The following is an 18,556-nucleotide window of genomic DNA, read 5'->3' on the forward strand; positions in this document are numbered from 1 at the left end:
AACCTAATCTGAATATTTCTATTGAAATTTAAACTTTTTCTTCTTGTGAGAAATAGTTAATGTTTAAATATATACTTTCCTTTCAGTCAAAAATTTGGGTCTTATATCATAATGGAAAATAAAAGTGCCAAATGTAAGACAGGCTACCAATCCAGCCATAAAGCTGGCAAGTTTGCCCTGGGGCCACTTGGGATAGAAAGCTCCCCCACAACAGATTCTACACTTAAAATCTGGAATGAAATACAACCAAGTGTTAACAGTGATTATCTGGAAAAAACAAAACAAAAAACAGTGATTATCTGTGGGTGCAAAATCAAGATGTTTTATTTTATTTTTCCTTATGTTTTATTCACCTACAATATATACGAAAATTTTTTTTAAATCCCTCTGGGCTCAACTTGTGCTTTGTTTATTTTTTTTAAGGAGGAACTGGGGATTGAACCTCGGGCCTCATACATGGGAGGCAAAGGCTTAATCACTGAGCTACATCTGCTCCCCTTGTTCTTTATTTAACAGGTTTCTATCCATAAACTTCTCCAACACAGCCAACGCAGACTCAGGTTTCCCATTCCTTTATTTTTTCCCATATTCACAAACACTTATTATCTACTGAGTGCAAGGCCCTCTGCCCACATGCTGTGGGGAATGCAAAGGTGAAAAGATGATGCTTTACTCTTCAAGAAAGAGAGCATGTTGTGGGCAAAGATCTCAGTTTAGCTGGTGAAGCCTGGATTTGAATCTCAACTCCACTGTGACTTTGGGCTATTTGCTTTGCTCAGATTCCACATTTGTGTGGAAATACTACCCATCTCTTGGGTTTGCTGGTGAAGATTATATAAACTAGAAATATTTGAAGTTATGAACCTGGGCTCAGAAGGCAGGCTGTATGGATTTGAACCATGGTCCCAATATATCCTAGTTCTGTGTCTTTAGCTAAGTTAAATCAACTTTATAGACTGTAAAATAGGTACAACAGTAGTACCTCCCATGTAGCACTTTGTGAAAATTAAACGAGTTAATAAATGTAACGCACTTAGAGCAGTGTTTAGCCCTATGAATGCTCAGTAGATACTAGCTGGTCTTATACTTAATTAAATACCTGGCATGTTCAGATACAGCAGTCACTGTGCAAATGTTAGACCCCTCCTCCCCTTGAATGAACATAAAAATCTCATAGGACAGGGAGTGGAAGTGGCTCAAGCAATTGGGCACCCACCTCCCACATGGGAGGTCCTGGGCTCAGTTTCCAGTGCTTCCTAAAGATGAGCTGCCAGGAGCTACAAGAAGCCACAAGGGCTCAAGCAGTTGGGCACTCGCCTCCTACATGGGAGGTACCGGTGCCTCCTGAGGAAGATGAGCAGACAAGCAGACAGACAAGGTAGCCATGGTGGGGAGGGGGGGGAAGGAAAATAAATTTTTTTTAAAAAAAGCAATGCAAAATGGAACTGCCTGGTCTTCATTCCCTGAAAGAATATTTGCATTACAATCCAATTAAAGTGTCCTTTAGAACAGGCCTAAATGATACATACAAAAAAAAAATTTTCGTAGGATGAGAAAGAGAACTACACAAAGAATTCTAAATTAATAGAATTTATAAGTGCCTTTTCAAAAGAGGTATTAAGGCAGGGAAGGAGTAGGATCAAAGAAGACTTCTTGAAAGAGGTATTTGAAGTGCCATCTTGAAGAATGATTACAGTCTGAACAAGTGGAGGTGAGAAAAGAGGCTATTTCAGGTAGGTGGCACAGTGAGAGCACACGTTCAGAAAAGAGAAAATAGTCCCATTTTATACGGACATGGTAAAAAAAGAAGGTTCAGAACATAGAAGGCCTAAAGAATGTGCCTTTAATTCACTAAGTTTGCCATATTTCTTCAATAAAAAACATATCCTCATTTGGGAAATTTTCTGAATACAACTATTGTGATTCACACAGAACATGTAGTGAGAAAATGTCTGTCAATCTCAATTTCCATTTAAAATTTACTTCTAAGTGATATTATCTTCCCACCCTCCCTAACTGAGATACAAAGCCAGGATTACACTGATGAAAAGCAGGTATGCAGAACCTTCCCCATTCTTTTTTTTTGTTGTTGTTAGACCGGTAAAAAGAATTTATTTGGGAAATGGAGGAAAGAACAGAGCTTGCTGAATAATGGGAAAGAAAGATGGAAATACACACCAAGATTTAAAGCGGGAACCTTTAAGCAGAGAGAGCCTCCCCATTCTACTGACAGCATGGATTTGACTTGTAACTTAGTGAGAGAAGACCTGTGTTGAGCTCCCACCTCACACTTATTAGGGGAATAATCTTGAGCAAGTCACTTTCAGAGTTCAATTTCTTCATCTGTAAATGATAACAGTTTCTGTCTTATTCACAGGCTTATAATGATACACAAATTACATAATGTATATGAGGCACACACTTTTTTTAGTTTTTTATTCTAGGAACAATAATTGCCATTGCCAAATTGTACTTGTTTGGGAAAAAATCATCCCAATATCCAAAAATGTGAATGTAAACTTTTATATTTGTGTTTGGTCCATTAGTATATTTTTTCATAGTAATAATAGTATTTTTGAGAAATCTTGTCTTTTTCATGTTGCACTAGCCTCCATACTTACTTTCTTGAATAAATATGTTCAGTTTTTAAATCTTTGCGTACATGCTAAAATATAAGTAGCCTTTGCCATTTATGTTAGGATTAAACCTCTCTGCTTCCATTCATACCATCACCAGAGTAACACTCTGCCTTTAGCGTGTTGTTCTTTGGCTTGGAAAACCTCAAGGTTCCCTGTTGCCCTCATAGAATGAGGTCAAAATTCCTGAGCTAGTCTGTATTTCAAATGCCTTTATAACCTGGTCCCACCCTGTATAATCCCAAATGAACACTACAATATCCAGCCAGACTGGACTAATTGCCTCCCAAATCATGATAGGCATTCCACCTTTCACTTCATCCTCAGAGGTTGTCTATTTTCCATTTTTGACAAATTAATAATTAAGATCCACCCAGTTCAAATATTAATTCCTCCTGCCTTCCCTGACCCTCTCCAAACTTTTGGAGTACCTGCCTAATCATACTGTGATTGTGAAATTCATCACAATTTTATGTTTTAATTGCCTCCCTATAATGATTTTTTCTTTTTAATATGGAATACTTCACGAATTTGTTTCATCCTTGCACAGAGGCCATGCTAATCTTCTCTGTATTGTTCCAATTTTTAGTATACGTGCTGCTGAAGCAAGCACTTAACTTTGGCGAGCACTTAACTTTTCTTCTGTATCCTTTATAGCATGTGATAACGAAGGCATCAGTTTTAAGTTTCCACGTTGTGTCCAGTGCTGTGCTAGGGATATTGAACAAGAGATGACAAAATGTTAAACAAGATTTCAGAGTCACTACAATCACATATGGGGCATACTTTTTTTTTTTCCCTGTCTTTATCTTCCTTCTACTCCAAAGCTAGAAACAGAAAAATAAATAAACCCATGTCTTCTGACCCATTGGTTAAAAAACATTTCACTCAGTATACTAGCTCACATGCAAGTGGCATATATTATTCAAAGCTTTCTACTGCAGCATTGCTCATAATAGCAAAAGACTGAAAACAACCTAAAAGCCTAATCAATAGACTAAACAAATTATAAGACAATGGATTATGCAACTGGCTTCTTCCAAGGCTTCTTAATGTTCACGAGTACCTTGGGAAACACCAATAACCTGGTAACACTGGTTGCTTTAATGGAGGTGAACTGGAGGCCCAGGGGACAGGGAACTTCACTATAGTCTCCTGAATTTCAAACTATGGGCTATTTTTAAAAATGAAATTAAGAAATACCATTAAAATTACTTCTATCATTAATAATTTGTTAAAATTTTTAATACTTGAAAACACTTTGGTCAAGGCCCTTAAAGTCAATGATTGTCGATCAGTTTTTGGTTACTATTCACTATTCAGTTTTGGTTACTAAACCTCTGTCTTTTCATAGAAGTAAAGTTGACTTACACACATTCATAGCAGTAAAGTTGATTTACATGCAGTATTTCGCTATTTCCAGAAACCTGACTCTCTGGTTCTTGAGAAAATGAAGTGCTGCCCTCTGCTGACTCTCATGATACTGACAACCTGAAATTTTCTCCAGTGATTTTAGGATAGGACTGAACTAATACATTGCTCAGTCAAGATTTTATTCATTAGTATATAGATGTCTGATTAAATAAATTTTCTTTAGGATTTACACAACTTCTCACACTCAAGGCAGCCACAATGTAAAGCAAATTATGTTGTGGGAAAGGAATCACCACTACCTGATTCTGCTATAAAAAAATTTGACCTAAAACCAGGCATTTAACCCTTTGCCCATATTTACAAAATAAGGAGACCCTTATATCAGCAAATCTTTTTTTTTTTTTAAGATTTATTTATTTATTTAATTTCCCCCCCTCCCCTGGTTGTCTGTTCTTGGTGTCTATTTGCTGCGTCTTGTTTCTTTGTCCGCTTCTGTTGTCGTCAGCGGCACGGGAAGTGTGGGCGGCGCCATTCCTGGGCAGGCTGCTCTTTCTTTTCACGCTGGGCGGCTTTCCTCACGGGCGCACTCCTTGCGCGTGGGGCTTCCCCACGCGGGGGACACCCTTGCGTGGCACGGCACTCCTTGCGCATCAGCACTGCGCATGGCCAGCTCCACAAGGGTCAAGGAGGCCCGGGGTTTGAACCGTGGACCTCCCATATGGTAGATGGACGCCCTAACCACTGGGCCAAAGTCCGTTTCCCTATATCAGCAATTCTTGTGCTCTATTTTTATAGAAACTATTACTCTTAAGAAAAATAGTAAAATTTCATATATATGCAAATGAACATTTATGATGCAGGTGTTTCCAATACTTGACTAAACATATTGCCTTCATCCCAGTAGGCTCATCTCAATTTTGAAGTTCCCTCCACAATAGGTTCATCAGATTTAATTCAAATGTTCCACCTTCACATCCACCCCAAAGCACCTGTATGCATTAAAGCCTGAGAATTCACTGCGACTTCTCTCCCAGCAAATGCTATTCCAAATTTCCAGCCTGAACACTTAACAGGGTCTCCTTGTTTTAACAGCAACTTCTAATTTGTAAAACCTGTGCTGATATATGGCTTGATTCATGACAAATTCTGGAATGCCTTCTCTGACTTGACTCTTTTGGATTAGGTGTTGTAGTATGGACGTCCCAACCCACAGCACAGAATTCTCCAAATCTGAAGATGCTGTTACAACAAATGACAACTCAGTCACGTCCATCACTTTTAACTAGAAATTAAATGCAGTCCTACCTCATTTAATTACCTTATTTCCAAATTATTCAGCCACTAGCCTACAAAGAAATTGACATTGTCACTACATGGGTGTCCTGAAAGCCTTACATGAATTAATTCCTTTCTTATGATTCCATAGTGTCTACCTATACCATTTTTTGATAAAAACCAGCCCAGATATTAAATAACTTTGTAACCTTTTGCAAAGCTCAAGACATGAGCCATAAAAAAACTACAGAGTCATTTTAAAACCAAGCCTTAATATATAAACTTCCACAATAAAGTGACACTTATTTTCTCAAGGCAAATATGAGAATACTGGAAAGCTGGTATCATTGCTTTGCTGAGGGCATTTTAAGTTGATAACCCTTTAATGTATTAAAATTGAGTCTACTGCTATTAGCTTATTAAAATCTACTCAACACCCGATACTTTAATAGGTAGTACTCCTTCCCTCAAAACAGAAGGAAATTACTTTACCCTCCCACTTAAACTCAAGAGCCAAGACAAAGGCAGGGAAGTGGATTTGGCTCACCTGATAGTGTCTACCTACCAAATGAGAAGTCCAAGGTTCAAACCCAGGGCCTCCTGACCCGTGGAGCTGGCCCACCCACAGGGCTGATGCGCACAAGGAGTACCCAGCCATGCAGGGGTGTCCCCCACATAGGGAAGCCCCACGTGCAAGGAGTGTGTCCTGTAATGAGCCGCCCTGTGCAAAAAAAGTGCAGCCTGCCCAGGATTGGCGCCACACACACTGAGCTGACGCAGCAAGATGATGCAACAAAAAAGAGACAGTTTCCCAGTGCCACTGACTCAAATACAAGCTGACACAGAAGAACACACAGCAAATGGACAGAGAGAGCAGACAACTGGCGGGGGGAAGGGAAGAGAATAAAATTCAATTAAAAAAGGAAAAAAAAGACAAAGAACAAAGACAGTTTTTCAAACTTTTATTTAAGTGCAATGATCCAGGATGAATTTTATATCTTGTTGAAAGCAGCAACATCCATGGACTGCACATAGTCCTCAAAAGCAGTTATCTGCTCCTCCAGCATATCTGTTCCAACTTTATCATCTTCAACTACACACTGTATTTGAAGTTTTTTTATTCCATATCCCACTGGAACTAGTTTAGCTAGAAAAGAAAAAAAAAAGCATTTGATTGGCAAAAGTTGAACCATATGTAAATTCCAGGTGCAAATTTCAAAAAACTAAAGACTAAACTCACAAGAGCCCCAGACCAAGCCATCTGCTTGAATGCTTCTGACACACTCTTCTAACTTTGCCATATCTGTTTCATCATCCCAAGGTTTCACATCAAGTAAGATGGAAGACTTGGCAACAAGTGCAGGTTCTAAAAAAGTACAATAAACAGCATTAATCAAATAATTATAAATCAATTTTTCAAAATGGACTATCTCCTTAGTCAAATAAAACTACTAAAAATATATACTTTGTTTGTCACACACACACGCCCACTTTCTGTTTTGCTAAGAAAGAGGTATTTAATTATGTAACAGTTTCTTTACCACAGAGGAATGCCGCAACTGCCACCATAAGAACAGCTGCAGACCAGTAGCTGTGGAAGTTTTATGAGGAAGAATCTCTGGGGAACAGGGGAAGCATACAGGGATTAAGGGGTAAAGAGTTTCCTTATTAGTTTGTTTTTTGCTTATTATTACTGAAATAACAAAACTGCTCTAATGATGAGTGAGGTGATGAATGCACAACTACGTGATTATGCCAAATACTGCTGAGTGTAAACTTTGGATAAATTGTATACTTTACTAATATGTATCAACAAAATTCATTTGTTAAGAAATTTCTGAGGAAGGTTTTTAAATACTGATTTATTGAATGAACGTACTTTGAAGTCAAGCTTGATTCCTCACGTTACTGTGAAAAGAATGAAGTTAAATAAACAAATTACAAATAACCTACTTTTGGCTTTCTTTGACTCATACTGGGCAAGGCGTTCTTCTCTTAGCCGCTTAGCTTCTTCGCTTTCCTATAAAGAAATATTTAATACACATTACAAAACTAGTTGTTCCTCAGCTTAAAGGTGGTAGTAAGGTCATCAAAAGAAACAGACCTGCCTTTATCAGATAAAAGCAAATCAATCATGAGCTCAGTCGAAAGATGGTGATTTGATTTTATTCATCATATGATCATTAAGAATTTTTAAAAGGCAGTTAATAAAGAGGTGAAGCCACAATTTGGATCCACAGAATTTGGCTAGAAAGCCTGTGTTTACGCACAATGATATAATTAATTTACATTCTTAAAAGATTAGATACCTCTTCCTCATCAGATCCAAAAAGATCAATGTCATCATCATCTTTACTATCTGTAGCTCCACTTCCTGTGGTGTCTTCCACATTAGCAGGTCCATATTTGCCCAAAGCTTTCTTCACTCCTGGCAGGCTTGAAAAAAATTCAAATTCCACCACTATTAGGTTGGATTAATGCCCTTTTCTAGACAACACACCAGAGCTAATTTTTATCACTATTCAAATAGACCCCCTTTGGTACTAAGTTTACCCTTTAACGCACTCCCAGGTAAATACTTTCATATGTTCAACTCCTCGCCCAACAAACATTAGTACCATGTGAGACATTATATTCAATACTCACTATGATTTACTCTTTCTGTATGAACATTTCTTTTTGAGATCTCATTAAGTATGCTCATTTCCATTCTTAGTGAACTGGAGTCCACTTCCCCAAACTTCCACCCTTGTTGGCAGTTTCAGAAGAATGGCCAAGGACTGAATGAATGAGCCACCCTCTCACCCCAGAGGTGGCCCCCCCAGGTCAAGGTCCAGGAACATTGGCAAGGCAGTGTGGGGGAAAGTTGAATTGTTGTTGTCCATGTTCTACCTGTTCTGTGAAAAAATGGAGGACTTCAGTCTCTTGGCCTCACAAAGAAATTTAGCTTACAATATATTCCAACAAAACTAAAGTTGCCTGGGCCCAACTTTGTAATGTGAAAATCCTTATTTAAGTTTAGACGTCATTCCAGTCTCAGATAAATACAAAGATATTTTTACCTGGCTTTTTCCTTTTCATAAGACTTGATGTGATTATACCAGCGCAGGGCGTGACACAAATCGGCGGGTGGTGGGCTGGAGACTGCTTCAAATACTGCCACATCTGCTTGTGATGGCACATATCTGCCAATAAAAAAAGAATTACACACGCCTTAAAAAAGCAAAAGGCATCAATTCCAGTAAATAAATGGCAAATACCACACCAGTCAAGTTAGTTAGTGGGAACTCATCCACTTATTCCTGGGCTACCTAAGGCATCTTTTTTAAAACAAACTCCTTAAGAACAGGAACCGCCTGTTCGGATCACCAAGTTATCCTGAGTAATACCACTCATTTAGTAAAGCCTCATGGACCGCAACCTCTAATACAGCTCCTTCCACAGGCATGTGAAGACACAGTTATCATTTATTGCATGTGCAAAGACGACACATTTGATTGAGTCAATCAAGGGGGGAAACTCTTCTTCCCCATAATACCCGTCCCTACAGGCAGGGTCTGCCGCTGGCCTCTCCGGTGCTCGCATCGCACAGCAGCCACCGGAGGAACGAGAAAAGCGCAGTTTTCCGCCCTCCCCTCAAAAGGGCACTCGGTCCCGGCTTCCTCCTCCTTGCCGCAGGAGGAGCGACGACGCCACGTGTCCCGGACCGCAGTCGGCCGGGCCCGAATCCCTGACGCTCCCAGTCCATCTCTTGATAGCTCACCCCTCGATGTAGCTCTTGTCCGCCAAATAATCGTTGAGCACCTGGAGGCCAGCGGGGCTTTTCAGGTCTCCGAAACCCATGGCGAAAGCTGTATTCCGGGACCGGGCAGCAAAGCAGGGAAAAACGCAGACAGTCTACCGCAAGTGCTGAGAGGGAAAAAGGCCGTGAAAGGCCGGAAAATTCCTTATATAGAGTCGGAGGCGTTTCCCTCCACCACTACCCGGCCGAAGGTTAAAGGTCAAAGTACGTTACTACTCACATTCCTGAACGTAAAAATTGGGGACTCTGTGTTAAATAGCCAAGGAATTGTCCGTGGGCCTTTCTTTGTGTTTGGAAATTGATAAAAGGAGCATTTCTCATATTCGTACCTCCGTGGCGCTTCAAGATTACCGGAACCGCCCCTTGAAGCGCCGGAGATGACCGAAGACGCTCGGCCTCGGGGCTTCCCGGCCGCTTCCGGCGGAAGTACCGATGCAGTCGTCCTCCCTGGCGACGCCTCCTTTTGGAGGTACGCCCTCCGCTCCGCCCTCTGAAGGGTTGACGGACGTTGCGAAGCTTGACTTAAACGGGAAATTGACGAATATGGGGCTTCTAGTCCCTCTCGGCTTCCCGTTCTCCAGGCTCGGCTGGAGGAGTTAGCTGAGGCCGCCATATTGAATGAGCAACCCGGTCTCTAAGGGGGTTGGGGTTGTCCTTAGGAGTTCGGCAGAGCGGCCTTCGCGGCTCCGGGGAAAAGGTGAGGTTGCGTTTAAGGGGGAAGGTTCAAGTGCTTCGGCCAGGAGTTTAGTTCTTGATGCAGATGTTTCTTTTGGCCTAGGTGACTCTTTCTTCTCTTGTCCTTGACTGGGCGCAGGGTTCTGCCCCACTATCTCGGGAACCCCCGAGAGTAGGCAGGTCGGAACTGTAAGCCGTGGGCTTTGGACTAATGGTGCAGAAAAGAGGACGAGGATCAGGAGGCCCTCGGGACTCTAGCCCTAATGGGCTGGTGGGTGACCTTACCTCTGCAGCGGAATTTGCAAGACATTTCTTTTCCTGGGGAGGAGGCCGATTGGTTCCCCAGGAGGAAAACTGTGTCAGTGGCGTAGGCCTAAAGCATAAGCATTTTCTACCAAATTTCCTTGTACCTGGTACATTGATTGCATCGTTTGGCCCCTATTGCCTTAGCAACCGCACTCGCCTCATTACTCATTTGCTTGGGTTTTTTGTTTGTTTGTTTGTTTTGTCCGTTCGCCCCATTGGGTAGTACTAAGTATTCGTTTCACTGATGGGGTAACAGAAGAAGGGGAGGTTTAAAAAGTTAACCGAGAATCGGCACTGTGAGTTACAGAGCGACATTTTTTAAGTTCTTGGATTCTAACGCATACTTGTAAGACAGTGGAACACAACTATTAAAAAATGAATTGGCAGCATAGAAAATGTAACGGGAACTGTTTTTTTGGTGAATACACATCAAGGTCGTTGTTTGAGGAATGTACTTTTTCCCCTCCGCATTGTGCATTTGTTAAGCGGCGTGTTAGAAGACTGCCAGAGCACCTGCACTTTCTATTTAAGATAGTATCTATAAATTATGGCCAAAGATTAGAGATAGAATTAACTTAGCAAGTAGTTAATGAACGCCTACAAGCCAGAAATTTGTCCGTAAAGGAAAAGACAATGGGTGATACGAGTAGTCGGGAAATTTTAGATAGGCTGGTCTTGGAAATCTCTTCAAGGAATGGTTTTTAAACCAAGACTTGAAGGATGAGGAGGGGCCAGAAAGACTGAGGGAAGAGCTTGGAATAGAGTGGTAATGTGAAAGGAGAGAAGTAGAAAGATGCAAGATATTTTGTGGAGAATTATGGAATATATGAAAGTATATATATGTATATGTATATATACACTACTATAATGTACATAACAGAATAGTGTAGTCCATATACCAAAAAGTCTCTAATTTTTGGTCAGTAACATTTTCCCATCTGAGACGATTCTTTCTGTTCCTATGTGGTAAATATGTGCGAAGTGTATACAAGTCTGTATTTCTTGTATTTATGCATTGTTGGGTTTGTAGTTCAAGTTGGTTTCCTAGCTAAAATGGGTATTACTTTTTTATTGTTTTGGGGTGAAACAATAATAGTATTAAATTTTTAAAGTTGTGTGAAAGAACGAATGTTGATTTAGCATCTGTCTGTACTTTAGCAAATATGGCGGTGTTATTATATTCAGGTTTACCTTCATAATTTACATAAATAGTTTTTAATAGGACAAGTGCTGTTCATTCTGGGACTTGAGATAAGCTTATATGACACCGAAGAACACTGTGCTAGGTAGGGAGATTACCAAAACACTGTTCATTGTACTTAAGGAATTTACAGTCTAGTAGGCACTACAATTGATTAACCTTCAGATTAGTAAATAGAATAATAAAGATATATACACAGTGTGTGCTGGTAGTAAGGAGAAGAAGCATAAAGAAAGAAGACTTTAAAACTGATCTTCATTGCCCAGGAGTACCTAAATTGAATTCCATTTTAACACATTTATTGAGCTCCTACTAATTACACATATGTCTAAAAGATAGTGTTTTCTTCTTGCTTTATAAAGAATCAGACACTCTGGTTTACCAAAAAATCACTCACTGGTAGGTGACAGACTCAATGTCTGCAAATTCAGTGAAATTTATGAAGTAATGAAATTAATAAAGTCTGAATTAGTGAAATTTCTCAATACATCATCTCTGGTACATATGCAAAGCTTTGTGCTTAAAACTTAAATTCTGTTTTCCTCCCTCTTTACTGTTGATTTATTTTTTTATGTTGGTACATTCTATTCATCACATAATTTGCAATTTCAATATGTTTAAAAGTTCCAAATGAAAAATTATAATTTATCTAAAATAAATTAACCCATATGATCAAGTAAGTAGATCAGAACCCCTAAAAGTTCAGGTAACTTTTTTCTGTTTGCTTATGTATATCTTTAAGTGGTGATCTTTATATAATCCAGTCTCATTCATTTCCATGATTCAGCAAACCTTTTAGAACAGTATACTAAATTTAGAATACTTTTCTCAGCTTCCATAGTTTTGTCACTTTGGTTGGAATAATTAGTTGTTGTGAGGAGTAATGATAGTACCCTGTGCGTTGCAGGATGTTCAGCATCATTGTGGCCTCTACCCACTAAATACCAGTAACTACCTCCTAACTGTGACAACCAACAATGTCTTCAGACATTGCCAAATGTCCCCTGGGGGAGGGGTGGGTGCAAAATTGTATCTGGTTGAGAACCACTGTTTTAGAGCTTACTAAGTGTCAGGGTTTGGAATAAGCAATGAAAATAGAAAGATTCAAGGAATTTATAATAAGTGATTGTAGAAACAGGCATCTAAACACCTAATTACAAATCTGTGAGATTAAATGTACTACTCAAGATTCTCAAAGGCTTAGACTTATGAACTGGCTCAGAATATCTTGTGAACGTTTAGTAGATACATGTGATTAGAACATAGAATGGGGAGGCCGATTTGACTCAATGGAATGAGCGTCCGCCTACCACATGGGAGGCCCAGGGTTCAAACCCAGGGCCTCCTGACCCATGTGATGAGCCAGCGCCCATGCGCAGTGCTGATGCGTGCAGGGAGTGCTGTACCACAGAGGGTGTCTCCCGCGTAGGGGAGCCCCACACGCAAGGAGTATGCCGCGTAAGGAGAGCCGCCCAGCGTGAAAAAAGCATACCCTGCCCAGGAGTGGCGCCGCACACACGGCGAGCTGACGCAGCAGGATGATGCAACAGAAAAGAGACACAGATTCCTGGTGCCCCTGACAAGAATAGAAGTGGACACAGAAGAACACACAGCGAATGGATACAGAAAGCAGACAAGTGGGGAGGGGGGGAAGGATAGAGAAATAAATAAAAAATAAGTCTTTAAAAAAAACACATAGAATGCATGTTGATAGGAATGAAGGCAAAATGGTAGGCTTCATTTTACATAGCCATTAGTGATAAATTCACCGTTATTCTTGTAGTTTGTTTTACTATATAGAAGTGTTTAGGTATGATTGTTTCTTTGGAGTGAAAATAGCAGTGACAACAACAAAACTGCCTTTTTACCTAGACTTAGAAGTACCAGGTTTATACAGTAGCTCCTTTTTTAGGTCCTTGACATTGTACAAGTCAGTTAATCTATGAATTTGAGGGAAAAGATCTACACTTGTGAGGATTCAGTGACATAATGTGTGTGAAATGCTTTAAAACCATAAGATATTTTAAAAACATAAAAATATTACCAAAAAGTTTTTAAGTAGTTGTATTTTTTTTCCCTATAATAACTCTTCTTTGGTTTATTTTTAGCAATATGTTAAGGATAACTGTAAGAAGGGCCTTCGCAGGCCTTGCTAAGTCTGCTAAAGGATGTGGTGAGTGTTGTTTTTTTTTTTAAGCCAGATTTATAGATACCAGACTTTCTATCTTTGTAAATTCATAGGTCTATGAAATGTTTCTTGAAACACCTCAAACACAGCATTGGTTTTAAATGCAAATAGAAACAAATGACCCAAGTTCAATAGGATAATTTTCAAAATATAACTTTACCTTTGATATTTACAGAAATCATTGTGGAGTAAAATGTATTAGGAACTCCCCATCAATGCCAAAATGAAAAAGGCACAGTCCTTCTGTTCTGGAAAAGTAGTCTTCCCATGAACATATTTTCAGCGGTATTAAAAGTTTCAGATTAAAACATTGGAAAGTAGACAACTATGTTCTACTTGATATTTGATATTGTAAAAGCTTTTTTCTAATTCAGTATTTTAAAAGTTTGTACTTAGAAACTAGCAGGGAAAAGTGTAAAATGAAGAAAAGCTATAAACTTGTTAGAATGAATCCATTATTCTCTGTTATAATCATTTCAACTCTTTGTTTTCTATCTCAATATTTTTGATCGCCAGTGCGAACAACTACCACAGCAGCAAGCAACTTGATTGAAGTATTTGTTGATGGTCAGTCTGTTATGGTAGAACCAGGAACTACTGTCCTCCAAGTAGGCATATGTTCTAATTCTTTTATTTGTGTGTGTTCTGATTTTTTAAAATATTTATTTTTACCATTTATTTACTTCTAAATTTTCCAAGTTCCATGATGAATCCTCATAAAAAAAGTACAGATAGGTTTGTTTGTTTGTTTTTAACTTTGTCTTCTAGGCCTGTGAGAAGGTTGGCATGCAGATCCCTCGTTTCTGTTATCATGAAAGGTTATCTGTTGCTGGAAACTGCAGGATGTGCCTTGTTGAAATTGAGAAAGCTCCTAAGGTACTTGATACCTAATATTCCACACAATGCTGTAGAAGGTAGAAAACTAAATCTTGTAGCAAACTTTATTTAGAATCTAGCCTTGTGTTTTTACTTCTAAGTGTAATATTTTTTGTGTGATTGAGTCTCTTCATTTCAAAGGTCAAAACACATCAATGAAAGTGCTTTATAAATGTAAGCGCCATGAAATTGTAAGAGATTTAGAAATTAAAGGTTACTTATAGCTGTCAGTATTTCCAAATGGTGATATATAAAACAAGTAGAGTATGGACTTGCTTATGCCTCTCCGTTTTTTAAAAAATTAGAGATATTGTAAATTTATGAAAAAGTCACGCATAAAATGCAGAATTCCCATATACCGCCCTGTTATTAACACCTTGCATTAGTTAATGCCACCCTATTTTGGCTAGAGAAAAGTGTTGCAGTAAAGATGTTCACTTTCATTTTTTTTTTATTTTACTATTATTTTTTAAGATATTTAGATTACATAAATGTTACATTGAAAATATAGGGGATTCCTGTATGCCCCGTTCTCCACACTGCCCACATTTCCCTACATTAACAACATCCTTTGTTAGTGTGGTACATTCATTGCAATTAATGAACACATTTTGGAGCACTGCTGCCAAGTATGGATTATAGTTTACATTGTAGTTTACACTCTCTTCCACAATTCTGTAGGTTATGGCTAGATATATAATGGCCTGTATCTGTCATCACAGTGTCATTCAGGATAATTCCCAAGTCCCAAAAATGCCACTGTATTACATCTATTTTCCCTCTCCCTGACCTCAGAACCTGCAGGGGCCACTGCCTCCACATCAGTGATATAATTTCTTCGATTTCTAGAATCACAGTAAGTCTGTAGTAGAATACCAGTAATTTCACTCTAGTTCATAGTTCATTCCCCAATTCTGAGGATTCTGGGATGGTGATACCCACTCCACCTCCAATTGAGAGGGGCTTTCAGTCCCATATGGCCAGTGGATGGGACTCTCCTGCTTGCACTTGTGGACTTTCTGAGTTCCTTGGTATGGGGATTGTCCATCATCACCTCCTTGTTAGTGGTCCTGGGTGAGTCTAATGAGCTGGAGAATAGCTGTTGCAACTCCGTTGAGGCTCAGGGCCCAACGTTTTACTTTGATTTTTATTGGATTTTGGCTTATACAATTTTAATTCAGTAATGCCTGCTGACCAAACCACAATTCTTTGATGTTCTATTTCAGAACGTCTTATAAAAGCCTGCATTGACTATTAGAATCAAGAAGTAGTTTATTTCTTATGAGAAATGTACCAGATAATATGAATGAGTGAAATTTTTTAAAATTCAGTCTTAAGAAATACGTTTTGCTTGTTTTCACATGTATGATTTTATGTTTTTATATGTTGGTTTGCTTTTCATTAAAGACAAGGGCTACAAAATTTTTCCATTGAAATTCTAGGTTGTAGCTGCTTGTGCCATGCCAGTAATGAAGGGTTGGAATATCCTGACAAACTCAGAGAAGTCTAAGAAAGCCAGGTACTTTATTGTTATTCCATGTAGTGATCTTTAAGAACAGAAAATTGCCTATTTCAGTATTTAGACCTTCCCAGAGATCAGGAGTTAATTATCAAACCCTAAATTGTTGGTGTGCTTGGCTGCTAGGGGCAGTGGAAGTGAGTTACAGACATTAGAAGAAATGAAGTTAAGGAATTTTGGTCTTGGGAAAAGGACTTGGCCCAGTGGTTAGAGCGTCCGTCTACCACATGGGAGGTCCGTGTTTCAAATCCTGGGCCTCCTTGACCCGTGTGGAGTGGCCCATGTGCAGTGCTGAAGCGCGCAAGGAGTGCCCTGCCACACACGGGTGCCCCCCGGGTAGGGGAGCCCCACATGCAAGGAGTGCGCCCCGTAAGGAGAGCTGCCCAGCGCAAAAGAAAGTGCAACCTGCCTAAGGATGGCGCCGCACACACTGAGAGCTGACACCACAAGATGACGCAACCAAAAAGAAACACAGATTCCCGTGCCGCTGACAACAGAAGCGGACACAGAGAACAGACAACCAGGGTGGGGGGGAGAGGGGAAGAGAAATGAATGAATAAATAAATATTAAAAAAAAAAAAGGGATTTTGGTCTTGAACCAAGAGTGGGATCAGCAGTAAAAAACCCATAGTATAACTTGCTGAACTTTTGCTAGACAATGAGTCTGGGACTTATGGAGCTGAGATTATTGAATGGTGTGCTGGGCAGGGTGATTTCACCCCTCACTGTACAGGCCCTGTTTGTGTTTGATTTTATATTAATGCAAATATTTTCTGAGGAATATTCAGGAACTTTTGATAATTCTGTATTGTTAAATCACGATTTTCCAGGTTCTCTAATGCCATTTTATTCTAGACTGCTATAAGTATTTTTTGTATTGTGTGATTAATACTCAGAATGATATTACTGAAATTTTTTATAATAAATGTAAAATTAATACTAAGAGAGCATATATCTATGAAGATTATTTAAATAGCCATTATGTAAACCAGTTTGAGTACCAGAAATGTGTATAATTTTATATATCATGACTTTCCATACAGAGAAGGGGTGATGGAATTTTTATTAGCAAACCACCCACTGGACTGTCCTATTTGTGACCAGGGAGGCGAATGTGATCTGCAGGTGTGTAATCTGATCTCATAAATCATTTTGATTTTCTCAAGTTTTAATTTCATTAGGAGCATTAGGTTGACTCTTTCATAATCTACCTAAGGACCAGTCAATGATGTTTGGAAGTGATAGAAGCCGATTTTTAGAGGGGAAACGTGCTGTGGAGGACAAGAACATTGGACCATTGGTAAAGACCATCATGACTAGGTGTATACAGTGTACTCGCTGTATCAGGTAATGTTTTTTATTCTTTCTTTTCTGGAGTGTCAATTGTATATTTATTTAATATTCACAAAATTTGGTGGAATTACAGCACTGGAAAGTAAGACAACTTTTGTTTGGTAATAGAAGAGGGATGATTTTAGTTTTTTGCGTGATCTAAGTAAATGGAATAAAACGTTCACTTTTAGAAAATACCAACTTCAGTTGGATTTAAAAATCAAAATCTGCAAGCATCACTTTGTGAAAACTTTGTTGAGCTGTTTTATGTTTGCTATGCCTCAGTTAAACATTTTAAAAATTATTTTTGATTCAGGCACTATGCTTGCAATTGAAAATACTCTCTTTTTTTTTATTGTTTTGAAATCACTATCTCTTTTTGATTATACGTAGAGGAGGTAATGTGGATCCGATCATTTGACAGAACATTTTTGTCTTCCAGGTTTGCTAGTGAGATTGCAGGAGTAGATGATTTGGGAACAACAGGCAGAGGAAATGATATGCAAGTTGGCACATACATTGAAAAGATGTTCATGTCTGAGCTTTCTGGGAATATCATTGATATCTGCCCTGTAGGTGCCCTGACTTCTAAGCCCTATGCCTTTACTGCCCGACCTTGGGAAACAAGGTAGTAATCTTTGTATTTTTTGACAAGTTGTTTTGCCTTAATTCCTTACTATTCAAAAAATTGTAAGGATCATTTTCTTCCCAAGTTCTAATTCTTTTGGTCTGCTAAGCTTTTATTTGTTTGCTTTAAGTAAAATCCTTTTAATAGAATGTAAGTAGATAGATTGAAAGGATAGGATTAACCTGTGCAAATTAATTTTAGTTGGAAATTAATTCCAAAGTACTTAATCACAAAAGTATTTTATTTACTTGTTTATCCAAAGAGTAAAATAACCCTGGTTTTTAAATTTGTAGCCTCCCTTTACTGTACATTTAGTTTGTTTCTACTTTTATAATTACAAATATGTGATAAACATTGCTATTCATAAATTTTTGTGTATCTTTGATTCTTCCTTGAGATTAAACTCAAATGAAATAGGCAAATATAGGTATGAATGATTTTAAGATTATTGAAACACAGCATGTTATAACAATTTATAATAAAAAAAATATTCTCCAAAGAGCTGAGAGCTCCAAAATAATTGTAATATCTAAATAGCTTTAAGATTGTTGATGTGGGCAAAACTTCTCTACCTCATCTTCAGCTTTCAAACTATGAAAACTGAATAGAATAATCAAATCTTATAAATTTGGCTTTTTTAAAAAAGGAAAACTATAACTTAAAAAAAGAACAGTTTCATTTTTTTTTTCTGGAGAAACAGATAAGAAATATATACCAAGCATGCACATATAAATGTATTTATTG

The 18,556-nt window shown here is 38.6% G+C and overlaps 2 protein-coding genes and 3 non-coding genes across 6 annotated transcripts in view; 1 reads left to right on the forward strand and 4 right to left on the reverse strand.

The window, feature by feature from the left end:
- Positions 1 to 3,143: 3,143 nt before the first annotated feature.
- Positions 3,144 to 3,249, reverse strand: LOC111763232 (U6 spliceosomal RNA). Its single transcript, XR_002796136.1, has one exon. It is a non-coding gene; the product is annotated as a U6 spliceosomal RNA (small nuclear RNA).
- A 2,983-nt stretch (positions 3,250 to 6,232) lies between these two features.
- Positions 6,233 to 9,420, reverse strand: EEF1B2 (eukaryotic translation elongation factor 1 beta 2). Of its 2 annotated transcripts, XM_058300301.2 has the most exons (7): positions 9,308 to 9,420; positions 9,049 to 9,194; positions 8,348 to 8,470; positions 7,595 to 7,721; positions 7,239 to 7,305; positions 6,526 to 6,651; positions 6,233 to 6,432 (listed from the first exon to the last, which is right to left on the reverse strand). In XM_058300301.2, exons 2-7 carry the CDS (start codon positions 9,126 to 9,128, stop codon positions 6,278 to 6,280), a joined length of 678 nt encoding a protein of 225 aa, XP_058156284.1. In that variant the 5' UTR covers positions 9,129 to 9,194; positions 9,308 to 9,420; the 3' UTR covers positions 6,233 to 6,277. The 2 variants fall into 2 exon arrangements, with proteins under 2 accessions (XP_058156284.1, XP_004454719.1); XM_004454662.5 differs by lacking the exon at positions 9,308 to 9,420 and having other exon boundaries at positions 9,049 to 9,214.
- Positions 6,750 to 6,884, reverse strand: LOC111763234 (small nucleolar RNA SNORA41). Its single transcript, XR_002796138.1, has one exon. It is a non-coding gene; the product is annotated as a small nucleolar RNA SNORA41 (small nucleolar RNA).
- On the reverse strand, positions 7,390 to 7,469 carry LOC111763233 (small nucleolar RNA SNORD51). The gene has a single exon (XR_002796137.1). It is a non-coding gene; the product is annotated as a small nucleolar RNA SNORD51 (small nucleolar RNA).
- A 60-nt stretch (positions 9,421 to 9,480) lies between the features above and the next one.
- Positions 9,481 to 18,556, forward strand: part of NDUFS1 (NADH:ubiquinone oxidoreductase core subunit S1) — a 35,951-nt gene continuing 26,875 nt past the window's right edge. The window contains exons 1-8 of the mRNA XM_058300299.2: positions 9,481 to 9,784; positions 13,378 to 13,442; positions 13,974 to 14,065; positions 14,226 to 14,333; positions 15,776 to 15,852; positions 16,896 to 16,977; positions 17,069 to 17,199; positions 17,627 to 17,812. Of these exons, the coding sequence (XP_058156282.1) occupies positions 13,382 to 13,442; positions 13,974 to 14,065; positions 14,226 to 14,333; positions 15,776 to 15,852; positions 16,896 to 16,977; positions 17,069 to 17,199; positions 17,627 to 17,812 (737 nt within the window). The 5' untranslated portion in view covers positions 9,481 to 9,784; positions 13,378 to 13,381. The remainder of the gene's footprint in view (positions 9,785 to 13,377; positions 13,443 to 13,973; positions 14,066 to 14,225; positions 14,334 to 15,775; positions 15,853 to 16,895; positions 16,978 to 17,068; positions 17,200 to 17,626; positions 17,813 to 18,556) is intronic.

This window comes from Dasypus novemcinctus, chromosome 7 (genome assembly GCF_030445035.2).
Source record: "Dasypus novemcinctus isolate mDasNov1 chromosome 7, mDasNov1.1.hap2, whole genome shotgun sequence".
Taxonomy (NCBI): domain Eukaryota; kingdom Metazoa; phylum Chordata; class Mammalia; order Cingulata; family Dasypodidae; genus Dasypus; species Dasypus novemcinctus.